Source organism: Pelodiscus sinensis, chromosome 12 (assembly GCF_049634645.1).
Source record: "Pelodiscus sinensis isolate JC-2024 chromosome 12, ASM4963464v1, whole genome shotgun sequence".
Classification (NCBI taxonomy): domain Eukaryota; kingdom Metazoa; phylum Chordata; order Testudines; family Trionychidae; genus Pelodiscus; species Pelodiscus sinensis.
Window position 1 is genome coordinate 23,373,418 of NC_134722.1, and position 17,299 is coordinate 23,390,716.

Sequence of the window (17,299 nt, forward strand, 5' to 3'; positions counted from 1 at the left end):
TGGTGGCACCCGGCAATATGCAAATGAAGCCTGGGAAATTCAAATCCCGGGCTTCATTTGCAACTCCAGTTGCCTACATTAACCACCCTAGTTCGAACTAGGGTGGTAGTGTAGACATACCCCTAGATACTAACTGGGATGCAACTCTAGATATGAGTCAACAGTGTGCCCTTGTAGCCAAGAAGACTAATGGCAGATTAGGGTACATTAGGAGGAATATTTCCAGCAGATCTAGAGAAGTTACTATTCCCCTTTATTCAGCATTGGTGAGGCCACATCTGGAGTATTGTGTCTAGTTCTGGGCTCCCCACTACAGAAAGGATGTGGATGCATTGGAGAGGGTCCAATGGCGGGCAACCAAAATGATTAGGGGGTTGGAGCACATGACCTACGAGGAGATGCTGAGGGATTTGGGCTTATTTAGTCTGCAGAAGAGAAGAGTGAGGGGGGATTTGATAGCAGCCTTCAACTTCCTGAAGGGAGGTTCCAAAGAGGGTGGAGAGAGGCTGTTCTCAGTAGTGATGGATGGCAGGACAAGGCCATCTCAAGTTACAGTGAGGGAGGACTAGGTTGGCTATTAGGAAAAACTATTTCACTAAGAGGGTGTTTAAGTATTGGAATGGGTTACATAGGGAGGTAGTCTCCATCCCTAGAGGTTTTTAATTCTCAGCTTGACAAAACACTGGCTGGGATGATTTAATTGGGATTGGTCCTGTTTTGGGCAAGGGGCTGGACTCGATGCTCTCCTGAGGTCTTTTCCAGCCCTATGATTCTTTGATTCTAAAGTTTGCATATTGGGAGTTGATTTATATCGAATGGTCTGGCTCAAAACCCTACCTCTAACTCCCCTAAAGTTTGGAGATATAACTTTGTCTTCTCGACCCATCTTTCAATACATTCTCAGCCTGATAGTACTGACAGCTGTTTCATATAGGTCTTCTTGCCGAACAGCTCTCAAAACCCAAATCCCTCTTGTTTTTTGCCTTAGGATGTATGAAGGATGTCAGATTTAATAATTACAGGCTGCCTCTGGATACTCACACTAAGGAGCTGGTGTCAGTATTAAGTGCCCAAGGAGTGAAAGAAGGCTGCTCTTCAGAGGCTTGCAGGAACAACCCCTGTAGCCATCCGTTTACTTGTATCGACTTGTGGATGATGCATGAATGCAGGTAATTAGGGGATGCAAGAGCATAGAAAATGCCAGGGCAATGTAGGAGGGCTGTCTGTTGAAGTGTGTAAGTTGGAAAGAGTCCTCTGCATAGCATCATCCAGTTCAACAATAGTGAAATACAGGGCCAAATTCCACGCTTACTTATGCTGCTGCAACCTCATGAGCTTCAGCAGAGCTTACTGATGTAAATCAGAGCAGTCCCTTTCAACCAGATCCTTAGCTGGTATAAAATGGTGTTATCACCATTGACTGAAATTAAGGTAAGCAGATTAACACCAGCTGGACATTCGGCTTTCTGCTTGATTAAAGCTGCTCATGGAATATAAAAAATACAGAGCTGTTTGACCCACTTTTGGAAAACTGAAATTGGGAAGTAATATGGATTGATTGTGCTAATAGATTTCTAAAATGAATAGCTCTGAAGATGGCTTGGATAATAATGTTTTTGTGTGTGTCAGATGCCCTTTATACAACATAAAAAGTTAGGCATAAATCATAGGATACAGCATTCACTATAGAATGTATCTTGTTATACTAAGTTCATAAGAACATGCTACATTGAACATTCATTATTATGGGATAATCAAAATTGTGATAATGCTTGAAGTGACTTTACAAAATCCTGTTTTTCAACACATATTTTCCTGCGAAATCTAAAAGGATTTTATCCATATCCACAGTTAACTCCTGATGAGTTGAATTCCTTAAACAAACAAACAAACAAACAAACAAACAAACAAACAAACAAACAAATATAAAGCTAGCTCAAACTAGGAGAAAACTAAAAACCAGGAGACCAGGAGAAAACTAAAAACATTAAATTTTGTGTTTAGGCCGATGGTCTAAATGACAAGGTTCAGCTGGATGCAGTTTCAAAGAGTCAAAGTGTTCCTAAAAGTTATTGCTTGAGAATGGAAACACCAGCCCATTCTTCATTCTTAAGATAGCTTCACTGCAAAATTAACTCAAGTTACCTCTCGAGTTAGCCTTGCCTGAATGAGAATAGCCAGGCATTAAAACAGCAGAGGGATTATGTTAGCAGTTGATGAGTTGTGCTGACTGGAGCTGGATCTTGTACCCCCTGATGTGCCAGCTGATTCAAGTTAAAAGCATCACCACTCTCAAGTAATGGTTTTTTTTCTGTAGATGATTAGGGACAACTCTTGAGTTATTAAACTGGAGTTAACTCTGAAATAAAGACGACTCCTTAGTACACTATTGTACTAATGCTGTTCTAATAAGAATTGTATACGTGTTTTTTGTAAAAAAACAACCTTTAGAGGTGTGGAGCTTTCCTAAGCTGGGGAAACACAGGAGGGGTTAACATCATCTTACAGCACGTTAGATCTGCAAATCCTGCATTTGATCACATACTTGTTCTTAGCAGTCCGTCTCACTAGCATTCCCATAAGTAAGTGGTTGGAAGACTGGGCCATTATTTTTGTCTTTGTTTCCTTAAAGAGACAAACTCTTTTGCCTCTTCTCTGACTACCCTGAGACCATTCATGAGGGTAAACACTGCGAAAGTAGGAACTTCATGTAAGACAACTCAGTAGACTGTATTCAGACATATAGCATGTGTCCCTAGGCTGGTATAGGATTATCAGTGCTCTTTCATGACTTCTGTTACAAGTTTTATTGTTTTACTCTTGGTTTTGTCTTTCTAGTTGCCCTCTGGGACACATGATCATGGAGAATGCCACAGGCAGGCACTGTATCTATACCATATGTGCTAAAAGACCCTGTAACTTTGGCACATGTATCTCCCAGTCTCCTACCAAGTTCCGATGTCATTGTCCTGATGGCTACACTGGCCCCTACTGTGAAATCACACTGGCAATCTTTCACAAGGATGCAGGCTTGAGCTTCAGTTCCATGTTTGCCATCTGCATTTGCTTTTTGGCACTTTTAGGTAGTTATGGCAACTACATCTTATACTACCTTTGGTGATTTAATTCATACATCCTCTATTGTCCTGGAAACTCATCATGTTGTCTTCCTGTGAAAATTTACTTCTTTGTGGACACTGGGCTTAGCCTTTACTGTTTCGTCTTTCTCTCTGTTCCATCCACCAATGCTGTCACTTTTCATCCCTGTCTTCAAAAGTTTTATTGGTAATTGGCATTGATTGAACTGTAGAAAGCCCTGGCAGTTTTCTGATTTTTATTTTTTTGGCATTTCATTTTCAAGAAACTGTTCAGAGGGCACAAGGCAAATTCAGTCAATATCTAGAAAAAAGATTGCTAGGAGAAAGCCATTATTTAAAATACAACTAGTCATGGAACAGATTATTTCAGCCCATGAGAAATAAATTGTCACTGAGAGTAGATTTTGACTTCTGGATGTCAACTAGGAGCATGCTTATTTTAAATATCCAGCCAACTGTAAGTTATCATAGTGTAAATAATTCAGAAGCTGCTGGTTTGTTATATAAATTTGTTATATGTGAGTATCTCAGAATCAGATTCCATTAAAAAAATTGGCAAAGGATTGTTGCATATGGTGAGATCTATATATCACATTCTGGTAAACTGCAGAATGAAAATGTAAACACAGAAATCTCAAAATAACTTATGAACAATTTATAAAAAATGCTCATTCTCACAGCAAATACATTTTAAATTGAATGCCATAAAGGCCCCATCCTGTTCTTACAGAAATTGCTGTGGAGTCTTGACATCGACACCAATGGGATCAGAAGTAGGCTGTAAGAAAGGATTTTATTATGAATTTTTACAGGAAAGATGATAACAAAATGTATTGTATTTACATAATGTTAATAAATATCTTCACTATATTAGAAGTTTTTACAATTTTCAGCATGTAAATTGCAACCAAACATAATTTTTCTAATTATATAAACTTGCAGATGTTAAGGCATAAACATGTGCCTGAATTATTTTTTCTAATAAAGTGTGTGATGCACAATTCAATTCCCTTTGTCTCATGTCATCTTATGCTTCATTTCTGTCTTGTTCACAGAATTGTCTCTCTTCCTCAGAACTCATCTTCATCAGTTTTTGTGCTACACCTTTGTATGCATTTTCTGTTAAGCTTCAAGTCTGTCCAAGTCAGTACGGTAAAGAGATACTTTGATCTTAAATAACCATTTCTGCATGCCATTCAGTTCTTCAGTAGTTACTAACTTTGTAATAAGGGAAAACCTCAAGGCTTATCTTTGATATTGCTTGCAACTATATTTACCATTAATGGAAGAAATGCTCAAAGCAAAAGAAGAGCTGATCACTACAGCTGATGATTTTATGAGGTTGTCTTTTAAAGGGCCAGAATCCACTTTCTTTACACTAGCTTTAAACCAGTGTACCCACTTTGGCTAACTCATTAAAGGTATTTAGGCATCTAACTTCAATTGAAAGCAGTGGGAGCTAAACATCTAAATATCTGCAAGGATCTGGGCAACTGATTTCAATGAAGTTTCTTTTGGTTTACAATGATGTGAGGGCAGACTCAGGTGCTCAGTGTGAAGACTGAAACCATTCTACCCATTTCACTTCAGACTGGCTATCAATATCAAGTGATAAACAATTAGTGTCTTTATCACACTGCAATATTTTTTTTAAAGTCTCGGTTTAATTTCTGAATGATCACTCTCTGCTTCACTCCTGTGTGTGTACAGTTCTGTTCAGTGGTGCCTTCCTGTGGACTCGCTGGAAAAGTCACAAAGGTTTGAACAGAGGAGTGTACCATGTCTCTGCCTATCATAATGACCTGGAGGACATCAGAGAAAATATCCTCAACTATAATGAAGAAGGGGGTGGGGAGCAGGATCAAGTAAGGATCACTCCATTAAATCAATATGATACAAGTGGGCTAGTGGTTCCCCAATCTAGTGAAACACTAGGGAATCAGTTGTGCTCCTTGACCTCAGGTCTGCTTACATTACTGCAAGTGACTGATGAACTTATTTGTAAGGTTGCATGTGGTATTTTTTTTTACAAATGGATACATAAATGTCTATAAAAGTTTAGTGATAGAAATGTAGCCGTGTTAGTCTGGTGTAGCTGAAACAAAACACAGGACTATGTAGCACTTTAAAGACTAACAAGATGGTTTATTAGGTGATGAGCTTTCGTGGGCCAGGCCCACTTCCTCAGATCAAATAGTGGAAGAAAATTGTCACAACCATATATACCAAAGGATACAATTAAAAAAATGAACACATATGAAAAGGACAAATCACATTGCAGAACAGGAGGAGGATGGCTGGGGGGGGGGGGGAGGGGAGTAAATGTCTGTGAGCTAATGATATTAGAGGTCATAATTGGGGAAGCTATCTTTGTAATGGGTAAGCTATCCCCAATTATCACCTCTAATATCATTAGCTCACAGACATTTACCTCCCCCTCATCCCCCTTCTGTTCTGAAATTTGATTTGTCCTTTTCATGTGTGTTCATTTTTTTCATTGTATCCTTTGGTATATATGGTTGTGACAATTTTCTTCCACTATTTGATCTGAGGAAGTGGGTCTGGCCCACGAAAGCTCATCACCTAATAAACCATCTTGTTAGTCTTTAAAGTGCTACATAGTCCTGTTTTTTATAAAAGTTTAATTTGCCTTAAAGCAGAAGTACCTTTGTGAGTGGTTATAAATGCTTGTAGGATGAGTTTAGCAGTTAAAGAATTTATGGGTGATCCTTTTCTGACTAAATGCTTTGGAGGCTCTTCTGTTGTCAGTTGCAATTACTGCTGTAGTGATAAGGTTTTGGAAAACTCTAACATGAAATCTCCCTATGGATCAGCTCTTTTAATGACACTTTAATGACACTCAGTTTTTATTAATTAAGGGATGCTGGCACTATTATATATTTTTTTAGCTAAAGCTTTTTAGCTCTTAGAATAAATTACTTGGGCCCTTTCTGTTCCCCTCTCCCATGGGAAGAGAAGATAATTCCAGAATATAAAACTGTTGTTGCACTTTTAATATACAACACTCCTCACTAATATGAGCTAATTCTCACATTTCCATGTGTCCTGCACCTGGATTACCAGAGTTGACTTATATTGCCATCCAAAATATGTAAACAATAATTAGAGACTTGTTAATTTTTACATTTCCAGATAATTTTCCTGAATAATTAATGGTTGTTATGTCATAAACAGTAAGACAACTGCCTTTTTTAAAACACTTGATTTAATCTAGAGGAAGGTGCAACAATATTTCCGAGCTGTGGTTGGCCTGCTGCAAGTGCTAAATAACAAAGAAAACATAACTTGAAAATAGCATTAAAATCTGAATACTTAAACTTCTGATTAAATAAGCAAAAAGTTTTGATATATTAAAATGTATATTGAACATATATGGGAACCATTTGAAAAAAATCTTTCATTTGTAAAATGTCGTCAAATTTTTGATGAATTACTGTGAACACACTTTTATGCCTAAGGGGATATTTTTCAAGCGGCATATAGATCCTGTTAGTTTCAATAAGATTTTCTCCTGTGCTACCCTTGCACATTTGCCATATAGATATTAAGGAAATAATGTTTTTAACACAGGTCTCCAGGAGTTTTTCCAAGAAGAATTAAAGAATATTCTGCAGCAAAATTAAATACACTAATAAATGCCCCCTAATCACTTAAGTGTGAAGGCAGACAGAATTAATATTGGCTTCACTGAGATCTTACTGTAGAAGGCCATTTCTCAATTATTCAGCTTTTTTAATCTGTGGAGACCTTGGCCAAAATCTTCATAAATGGTTACTGATTTAGAGTGCCTGATTCTTGGTCCAGAATTTCAAAACTAAGCACCCCACAGCTTCATATGAATTAAATGGCTGCAATCCAATGTTATCTTAAAAATGAACATAAGAATGTATGCACAGAAAAGACAACTCATGAATTTCACATTTGCTAGCTGAGGGCAGAACTGGAGAAACAAATGGGATCAATGCTGAGTTTCTATATTTGAAAGCTAGGGAATGTGCCTTTGAGGAATAAGGATTTTACAGCAAAGAGTAGTAAATCAATAGTGCATGGCTGGACAAAATACTTAACACTGTTTAGTGTTGAGCTGTGTTAACACTGGCTGGGAAGCAAGGGCCAAGGATAATCTTTGGTATTATAAATTGCCTGATTTTTTTATACATATAGGGATAAAGATCTATCTATCTATCTATCTATCTATCTATCTATCTATCTATCTACACAAAATGGAATCATTTCATTTTAAGAAACAGAAAATGCAATCAAAACATGATTTTAGTATGACTAAATTCACTGAAGACCTGATCCTTAACTCTGCTCAGGCACGCACTGACCTAATTTTGGAAGGGCCAAAAACTGCAGCATTCTGTTTTGAGAGTTTTGCCTGAGTTAGAAATTCACAATTGGATTATATAATACTTAGTACTGATTTACACTTATTTAGTACTTTTCATCTTCAAGAGACGTGTGAACATGCTTAACATGCCATGTGGTTATCACATCATCCATCAGCCAAATACAGCAACTTCTCTGAAATGGAAATAAAGACTAAAGGCTAGTCTGCACTAGAAACACAATCTGTACCAATGCTGCTGTAACATTATAGCATATTGGGTGAAAATAATCTGTTGCTGGGAAGCAAACTCTTCAGTTGGCATAATAAAACCACTTTCACAGAGTAATATCCACACTTGTGCTTAGATTAGTGTAACTTGTCACTTATGTGTGTGTAGGGGGGCTTATTCACACTCCTGAGTGACATAATTACACTGACATCATTAAGCTAATGTATATTTTAGCATGATTTGCTGATGTAAAAGTAGTATTTTGGAATGTAAAAATTGACAGCTCCAAATTGATGTTCTCTAGCTTTAGCTGAAAAGCATGAGCCATTCAAAGAATTATTATTTGGCTACATGACAGGTGCTGCATATAGCACAGGCACTTCAAACGTATCCTCAGGGCCTGTAAATGTACCTAGAAAGACCATCTCTTGAAATGAAAAGATAACCCACATAATCAATGTTTTGTCTATTTTTTGAAACTGGCCCCAATTAGTGTATATTGTTTTATTTATGCAGACAGCTGTTCACTGGAAACTGGACTGGAACTTCAAATAACTGTCAGACAGTGGTAGCACATCAACCACTATCATGATAGTGATTGATAGCCAGCTTTAGAAACAAAAGATTCTCTATTCTATTTGCAGCAACCTGCTCCACACATTCCTCTCACTAACTAGCTCCACAGTTCAAATAAATGTTACAGAAATACACGTGGAAGGTGTCTCAATCATGAATTCATCAGTTACATCAACTTTCTTTGAAACATACCCCAGTTGCCCTTCTAACCTTGTGGCTGGGTTCAGCCAGATCTGAATTAGAAAACAATCATGTTAATCATCTTTATTTGTCTTCTAATAGAAAATTAAACTTGAGTTTGAACAGGCTGCCTCTGAATCAGCACTTATGTGTGTTGGTAGTAATGGCAAGATAGAAGGAAGTACATGTAGGAATTAATCTAAAGCAGAGCAAAAGGTTTGTTCCCTTCCATAAAGATTTTTATCCTTCTCAGTGCTAGAGAAGAATATTTATTTTGGAAAAAAAAATATAGAGTGAACGTAAACCTAAATATCTCCATTACAACTGCATTAAGAGAAAGCTGCATTTGTTCATTAAGACATATAAAGTGTTCTCTGGCATTCCTATAGCTCTCCCCAGGCACTAGTTACATTAATGGGCCAGTAAAGTACACTCTCCATTGTCTTCTTGCTCTAGCGTGGTGTTCAGCTCAAATCTAAAGACTATTTGTGAATGTTTTCTTTCCATGACAACAATATGGTTAGTCCATTAAAGCATAAACAGTTGGGGGCTACAGTGAATGTTCATTTAACAGGATAATTTTTCTCTCCAGGATGCTTACAACATGGCAGAACTCCAGATGTCTCTTCAAACTAGCCCAGCCTACTCTCTTTCTCTCTACAAGAAGAAAGGGAAACTATCAGAGCTGAACTGTCCCTTGAGTGGCAATGTGGCACCAACCCCACAGGAGCAGCTAAAAGCATTTGCAGCTAGCAGGAACTCCTCCTTTACCAATGAAGACTTTGGTCATTATCTGTCAGATGTTGTTAGGGATGTTGACCAGCAGCCACAGGCCTTGCCCCACGATTCCCTGCAGGTATATTACACAGAGGGAGAGGGCTCAGTAGCCAGCAGTCTCAGTTCCCTTGATTACTCTGGACTAGATGAGGAGATGGTATATGATGACATGAAAGAGTGGGGACCAAAGTTTGAAAAATTAAGTGAATTATATTCACACAAGGAGACAGAGGACATGTAGATTCCTATATTTACTTTTCTTGAAATTTTGAAAGCAATCATGAAGAGCTAGTCAATTTTTCATGAATTTGCTATGATGATATGCATGAAAACCCTCTTTGATGGTTGTTGGATACAGTCCAAATGCCCACTAAAGAGCCTTTTTTTTTAATCTAGAAGATAACATTCCAAAATAGGAGTTAAAACTCCAGACCTATTAGCCTTTTCTCTGTTTGTCCAGCAACTAAATGGAAAAAATAAAGAACTGGGAACACCTTAAAAAAGTAGTAATTGACATGTGATGCTGAGAAGTAAATGTCTCCTTTACTACAATTAATAAAGGCCTTTCCAGGGCTTTGTGTTCTAGCAAGGTAATTGTTAGAACGCAAAGAGAACCAGTATTAGACATATTGCATTCACATAGCACCTTATAGGAATATTGTCAACTGTCTGGAAAGCATGTCTTTTGTTCACCTCCTTCTGGCCTAAAATATAAATTGTACCATATACAATCTTGTCCTCTGAATTAACAGTTTGAACAAAATGTTCACTTAAATATAGTAGCCTTCATTTCAGGGGTGTTGCCTGGGTGTAGCTGAAAACACAATTGGGTCTTACCTTTGATTATAATTTTGAAATTCCTTTGTGCCATGGTACAAAGAAAGAGGCTGAATTTGAGCTCATAGAAAGAAATCAGCTACTTATAGCCAAACCTTTCATTTGGTATTCCTTTTTTTTAAAAGCATTAACTTAGAAATGTGAGACAAATACCAGAACCTGCTTAAAGCTTATGAAACAAGTTGATTTCACTGTTTTGTTAAAACTCCATCTTACTGAAATATGACCAAACTGTCAGGCTACGTCTAGACTGGCCCCTTCTTTGGAAGAGGCATGCTAATTTCTAACTTTGGAATAGGAAAATCCGTGGGGGATTTAAATATTCCCCGCGGGATTAAAATAAACATGGCCGCCGCTTTTTTTCCGGCTTGGGGAAAAGCCAGAAAAGAGCGTCCAGACTGGCACGATCCTCCAGAATAAAGCCCTTTTCCGGAGGATCTCTTATTCCTACTTGCAAGAGATCCTCCGGAAAAGGGCTTTATTCCGGAGGATCGCGCCAGTCTGGACGCTCTTTTCCGGCTTTTCCCCAAGCCGGAAAAAAAGCGGCGGCCATGTTTATTTAAATTCCGCGGGGGATATTTAAATCCCCCGCGCATTTCCCTATTCCAAAGTTAGAAATTAGCATGCCTCTTCCGAAGAAGGGGCCAGTCTAGACGTAGCCTCAAGGTACGGAGAAAGATTTGGATTTAAACATCACGGCTGTGTCTAGACTGGCCAGTTTTTCCGGAAAATCAGCCGCTTTTCCGGAAAAACTTGCCAGCTGTCTACACTGGCTGCTTGAATTTCGGCAAAAGCACTGACGATCTCATGTAAGATTGTCAGTGCTTTTGCGGAAATACTATGCTGTTCCCGTTCAGGCAAAAGTCTTTTTCTGAAAAACTTTTGCGCGAAAGGACCAGTGTAGACAGCAGAGATTTGTTTTCCGCAAAAAAGCCCCTATCGCGAAAATGGTGATCGGGGCTTTTTTGCGGAAAAGCGCGTCTCGATTGGCTACGGACGCTTTTCTGCAAAAAGTGCTTTTGCGGAAATGCGTCCTGCCAATCTAGATGCTCTTTTCCGAAAATGCTTTTAATGGAAAAGTTTTCCGTTAAAAGCATTTCCGGAAAATCATGTCAGTCTAGACGTAGCCCACCAGTTTTAGAGGCTTTGGACCCACCATTACAGTTTGAACTCTTTGAACACCGTTAGGCTACATCTATACTGTAGCCTTCTTGAGGAAAAGCATATGCAAATGAAGCGTGGCATGGAATATTGCCGCGCTTCATTTGCATAAGTAATTAGCAGCCATTTTGCGCAAAAGCCTCTTGCGCAAAAACGGTTGCTCATTACTTATGCAAATGAAACGCGGCAATATTCCATGCCACACTTAATTTGCATATGCTTTTCCGCAAGAAGGCTACAGTATAGACGTAGCCTTGGATAAATTTGCATCGCTAACCATGTCAGGCAATCCTGACCTTGTTTGTGCCTATGCCGCATCACTGACTATACTGTCGCCGCATGAGTGTGGGAGAAAACTTCATTTTGCCCTTGTTCTGGGGGTTTAGAGATGCAAACACTTTCTGGGAAGAAAAAAAATGCTTTCAGTGAAAACAAAAGTAGAGTTTTTCTTCTGAGTTTATCCCTTAATAGTGTCCCAAAGCTCAGAATCCTTTCAGTAGGCTAATCTGAATAGAGGCTAATTTTCCAAAAACATAAATAGAGTAGGAGAATACCCGAACACAAAATGCTGGCTGACAACCTATCACAGCAAGTAATAATGCAGCACTCAGAATTTGACAGTGCATCCAAGAAAATCATAATAATATGCGGGGGAGAGGGGGAGGCGGGGGGAACCCTGATACATGGAAATCACAGTAGGTGGAACTCTTCAGTCAAAAGAGACGGCTTTATGAAATGCTGCAAAATTATCAAGCTATTTGAAACCACTTTCTTTGACCAGCTAGCACACCGAATGGGATTTCTGGCTAAACAATTAATATTGGAAAGTGACATGGCTCTGTACAATACTCTATCTTCTTAGTTGGGTCTGCATTTGTACAGTAGACTTCCAATAATCCGGCACCTTTGGGACCTAGTTGGTGCCGGATTATCGGATATGCCAGAGTATCGGGAGGTACTCCGGCGGGGGGGCTGTGACGGGTCTGCCGGAACCCGCACTGCGTCCGGGGGGTGAGTGGGGAATGGCATGGCGAGGGGCGAACCCTCCACTGTTTTGCAGGAAAGTGGGGGAAGCCTCACGCAGCCGCCGAGAGTTTCCGGGAGGGGAGCAGGCTCCTCACCCCCCAGACTGCAGTAGTTATGGCCGAGCAGGGGGGTGAGTGGCGGCACTGCGGGACCAACCCGGCAGCACCCCAGCTGCTCTGCCACTTCCCCAAATCCGCTGCTTGTCATTTACAGCAGCGGCAGCGGCGGCGCTGCGGGACCAACCCGGCAGCACCCCAGCTGCTCTGCTCTGCCGCTTCCCCAAGTCCGCCGCTGCCGCTGCTGAAACTGACGAGTGGCGGACTTGAGGAAGCAGTGGAGCAGAGCAGCTGGGGTGCTGCCGGGTTGGTCCCGAAACTGACGAGCGGTGGAATTGGGGAAGTGGCGGAGCAGAGCAGCTGGGGTGCTGCTGGGTTGATCCCGCAGCGCTGCCCCTCACCCCCGTGCTCGGCAATGACTATTGCAGTCTGGGGGGGGTGGGAAGCCCGCTCCCCTCCCAGAAACTCATAAGAGGCGGCGCGGGGCGGAGCGCAGCCGGAATGGGGCAAGTTCGGGGACTTAGCTCTCACGGCTGTGCGGGCCTTCCCCCGTCTTCCAGCAAAACGGCGGAGGGTTCACCCCTCGCTGTGCCATTCCCCGCTCACTCCTCACCCCTGTGGCCAGACGCAGTGCGGGTCCCAGCAGACCCATCACAGGCGTATAACCCCTTCCCCCTCTTCTCCCCTTCCCTTTCCCAGCTGCGAGTGTCCATGGGCTCACAGCAGCTCCAATTGTCCAGCTAGCCGGAGCACTTCCGGGTTCCAGTTGGTGCCTGACTATCGGGAGTGCTGGACCACTGGATGCCGGACAATTGGAGTTTTACTGTATTTATAAACTGATATGAATGAAAAACTAAAGTCAAGGTTAACTTTCTTCAACAACAGCACAGCTATGGATATGTTTTGTTTTTTGACAGTGAGAACATGAATAAATGTGAGTGCTGCTGATATGTATACTTTTTACAGTAAATGAAGCATAAAACAGGAAGATATGATGCTATGAGGAAAGCAAGAAGAAATGGAAAATTAAAAGCTGGAAATGGAGAAATGACAGATCACTGAGGAAGGAGGAAGAAATTAAATGAGATATGGGCATTAATATCAGGTTCTTGAAGCACTATGAAAGCACCAAGTAACTTTTAAGAAGCATTTAACATTTTTTTGAAAATGGAAGTTGGGCTAAGTGATTTTTGAGGCTTAGAAGCCTACCTCTCTGAGGATGTCAATGAGACTTAGGCAAGTCTGAAAATTTTACCTAATACCATTTTCAAAAGCCACTTGGGTAGGTAGCAAAAGACGACTGAAAATGTGGCTCTTATGAACTTAAGTTGCATTGATCTGCAGTAAGATTTAGGCTCCTAAGCACCTGAGGCCCAGGTTTTTAAAGGTATTTAGGCACCTCGCTGTTAAAAATCAATGGAAGCTAGGTGCCTAAATACCTTCATATTTAGAAGAGTGACTTGAAAATGTTATCCTAATGTTGTTAAACTGTCCAGGGGCACACTTGCCTTTATGAAAAAGTAGAGAAAATAATTTAGTCTCCCTTTTTTTACAGTGCTATTTATTGTGAAATCCCTTTAAATCGAACTGTTAAAATAAATTTTAAAGCATCTAACATTTAGGGCAAAAATAAGACCTCATATCTGGTGAAATTCCAACTTGTGTAGGATGAATATCTAACAGTGGCCTTGCCCCAAATTCACTGTTATCAAACAGAAACAAGGAACATGAATCACTACCACATTTCTCTTGTGTATTTGACAGAGGGAAATGCATGTAGTTTGGGTGACAATGGACAGAATGGGATGTATTATGGTACATAACATTTTGCTAGCCACCTGAAACAAGTACATCAGTAGCCAGTTTTGGACACCAAACATTATTCTGGACTCTTGCTGCAACAAGACAGTAAAACCTCTCTAAACCAAAAATCATGTTTCACCTGAATATAGGACAATACAGACCTGGCAGGCTTTACTGATTTGCACATCCCAGTTTAAGTCAGTAATGCACCGGCAGTATTTTGCCCTGACAGTCCTGCTGTGTATTTGTGACATTTGCTGGAGAATTTTGTTCCCAGAAACCAACTAACAGATTACATTCTTCAGTGATGCAGCCTTTTCATCTGGAAAAGATTAAACTAGGAATATGTTACTCTTAACGCTTTTCATTTTCAGAGAGTACTTAGTCTAAATATAATTTTACTAATATACACTTACAATATTTTATTTAACTGTTTCAGAAAATTGTGAAAGAAATGTTAGATTAAATAATATGTTGCAATTGTAAACAAGTTGAGTATGTTGAGTTCTATGTATTCTAATGGTAGCAGTCACAAACTGTACAAATGGAGGTAGATATTCACTAAAACCCTATTCCCTTCCAAGAGCAATAAATACCCTCTCCGTGTTTAACAAATTCTTCTGCCTCCAAATTCCTTTCCTCCACCACTATGATTTGCTGTTATTTTGGTTGTGTTTTCAAACTAAAGAAGCCTTTAAGTTCCTTGGGGCAAGGCCTATGACATTTTATTTGCCTTTAAAGTGCCATGTACATTGAAGGCATTGTATTAATAATAAATATTCTATGTACTAGAGAATTTACCCGGCATTGCTCAGGTCCTTAATTGAAGTAATTTTTGTTTTTCTTCATTGAAATCATTGCTCTGGTGTGGGACTGGGAATGAGGATGAGGGTTCAGTATGCAGCCTACCCTCGGGAGAGTGGATATCCCCAGACCTCTCTCACTGCAGCAGCTAGGGTGAGAAGTGCCTGTCTGTGGTTGCTGCAGCTGCAGTGGGCACATCCAGGGGAGAGCTGCATGTCTTGGGGAACAGACACATTCTCAAATATATAGTAGATAGCTGTCTCTTTCTTGACCCCTGACCCTGCTACCCCAATGGGGCTACAGCTGTCCTGGTCCCCATCTCTGGCCCCTTACTTCCCATTTGTGGTCACTGTATAGTATAGCTATCCCTGCCACCAGAGCCCTCTCTTTCTGTTTTATGAGAAACAATCACATTCAAGGCATATCCCACTGTCCTAGCACAACCAAACTGTGACCTTGCTTTAAGTAAAACCTGAACTATCCAGAACGTAAGCATCTGGAAAACTGAAACTGTAGAAACCGGCAAATTTCTGATGCTGGGAAGAAACAAAAACAAAAAGGAAACTGGCCCTTTAAGTGCCAGGCTGCTCCTCAGACAAGCATGCAGCATATACCTGTGGGAGGGGTGAACAGCAGCCAGAAGCAAGAAGCAAGCATCTCGGCTTCTCCTGTGGCTCGTGGCACCCCCAGCAGGCCAGCTCCCCCGCGGCTCCTGCGCCCTCCCCCGGCAGGCCACCCCCGCCATCTCCACCTCCTGCCCCCCGGTTTCCATCCTCCCCCACCAGGCCGCATCCCACCCTCCACATGGTCCCCCCAGCAGGCCACATCCCAGCCCCAGCCCCTCCCCTCAGATAACCAGAATTTATATATATATATATATATATATATATATATATATATATATATATATTCTATGATGGGTTAGCTGCTTGTACCCAGTGCTAGATTATTATGTGTCAAATAAAACTTGAATATACACTCTTCACAAAGACAAAACTACCACTGTTATCAATACAGTTATTTTAGGACAGAGCTCATAATACGGAGTATATTCGCCATCCTGGCCAATATTATTTATTCGTTTGAGTAGAAACTAGTTTTGGGTGAGCAGCAAAAAAATGAGGCACAAGGTAGCTACAGGCACACTTTAGTGGTGATGCATATGTAGCCCTATTGTATGAGCTTAAGTACAGATAACTGCAATAACTGTGGTCTTGGTTAACCTGCTTCCTATCTGATCCATATACACCAAGAACAGAGCTTGGTATAAATGCTGTTTCCTTTACAATACATTGATTTGTTTCTGAAAATTGTAATTTAAGCATGAGTGAACCTGCAAACTGTAAGAAGCTGACTGGCAAATTTTCCTTGCTTACCACCCTTCAAATGCAGTTTCAATTTTAGTTCTTCCCTCTCTTCTATACAATACATAGTTTCAGCAGCTAGAATGCATGTACAATAATAGAAAGGTCATATAGTATGAAAACCAGTAACAAAATAAATGCTTACTGAATATAACAAATATCCTTAATGGCCAGAATAAGGCATAATTGTTTGCAGGTGCCATTTCCTAATTTAAAAAAATCCACATTTTCTATTACTAGAGTTGCTAATAATTCATTTAGTTTGTTCCCTCTTCCCACACACAAACATTTCTCTATTTCTTAACCAAAAAACCCCTCTTATCATAGAGAAGCACTGATATCTCTCAAGAAAGGGGACAGCTGGCTTGAATACCAAAAGCCCTGCGACCAGAAAAAATAATTAAATAAAAAAATCAGTAGGTCCCTAGGTAGTTGGATTTTCAGTAATCTGGTACGTTTACTAATCTTCTTCCAAGTTCTTTACAGACGCTAACATGTAGTAGAACATTTTATTTCCTATAAATATTTGTATTGGTCTGAAATTTAAATAATCTTGTGGATATTAGTATTTAATCTGTCTGCCTGTCAGATATATTAATCTTCATGGTTTTTTCTTTTAAAATGAAATTCAAATATAACACATAGCTAAGTCATTGAAAAGCTAACTGCCATTAGCTTTGTAACACTGGGCCAGACCACAGGAATTTTAAAAAACAAGTGGCATCATTTGAACTCTTAACACATTCAAAAAAGGCACCTGACATACGCAATTATTTTCTCTTGTTCTTTCCCAAAGACTACTTGTGCCTTTCTACAATATAAAATTACCAAAGCTTTAAAACCAAATTATATTTACCACTGTCAGTGTAACTTCGTAAGACAGCTTACTGACCTCACATAAGCTAAGTGCAGTGTGTGATGGCAAAAATCCCTACTACTAAATCATTAACTCAGAAATTCAATAAAAATGACTCATATACTGTCAAATCATAAAGCTTATTTTAAGAAAATATTAACTCCATGTGTCACGTAAC

At 40.0% G+C, this 17,299-nt stretch overlaps 1 protein-coding gene across 1 annotated transcript in view; it reads left to right on the plus strand.

Annotated features, from left to right (window-relative positions):
* The window catches only part of LOC102450325 (neural-cadherin-like), a 108,601-nt gene extending 98,748 nt beyond the window's left edge, over window positions 1–9,853 (plus strand). The window contains exons 30-33 of the mRNA XM_075940140.1: window positions 989–1,169; window positions 2,839–3,083; window positions 4,809–4,963; window positions 9,030–9,853. Coding sequence (XP_075796255.1) covers window positions 989–1,169; window positions 2,839–3,083; window positions 4,809–4,963; window positions 9,030–9,455 — 1,007 coding nt within the window. The 3' untranslated portion in view covers window positions 9,456–9,853. The remainder of the gene's footprint in view (window positions 1–988; window positions 1,170–2,838; window positions 3,084–4,808; window positions 4,964–9,029) is intronic.
* Window positions 9,854–17,299: the final 7,446 nt, after the last annotated feature.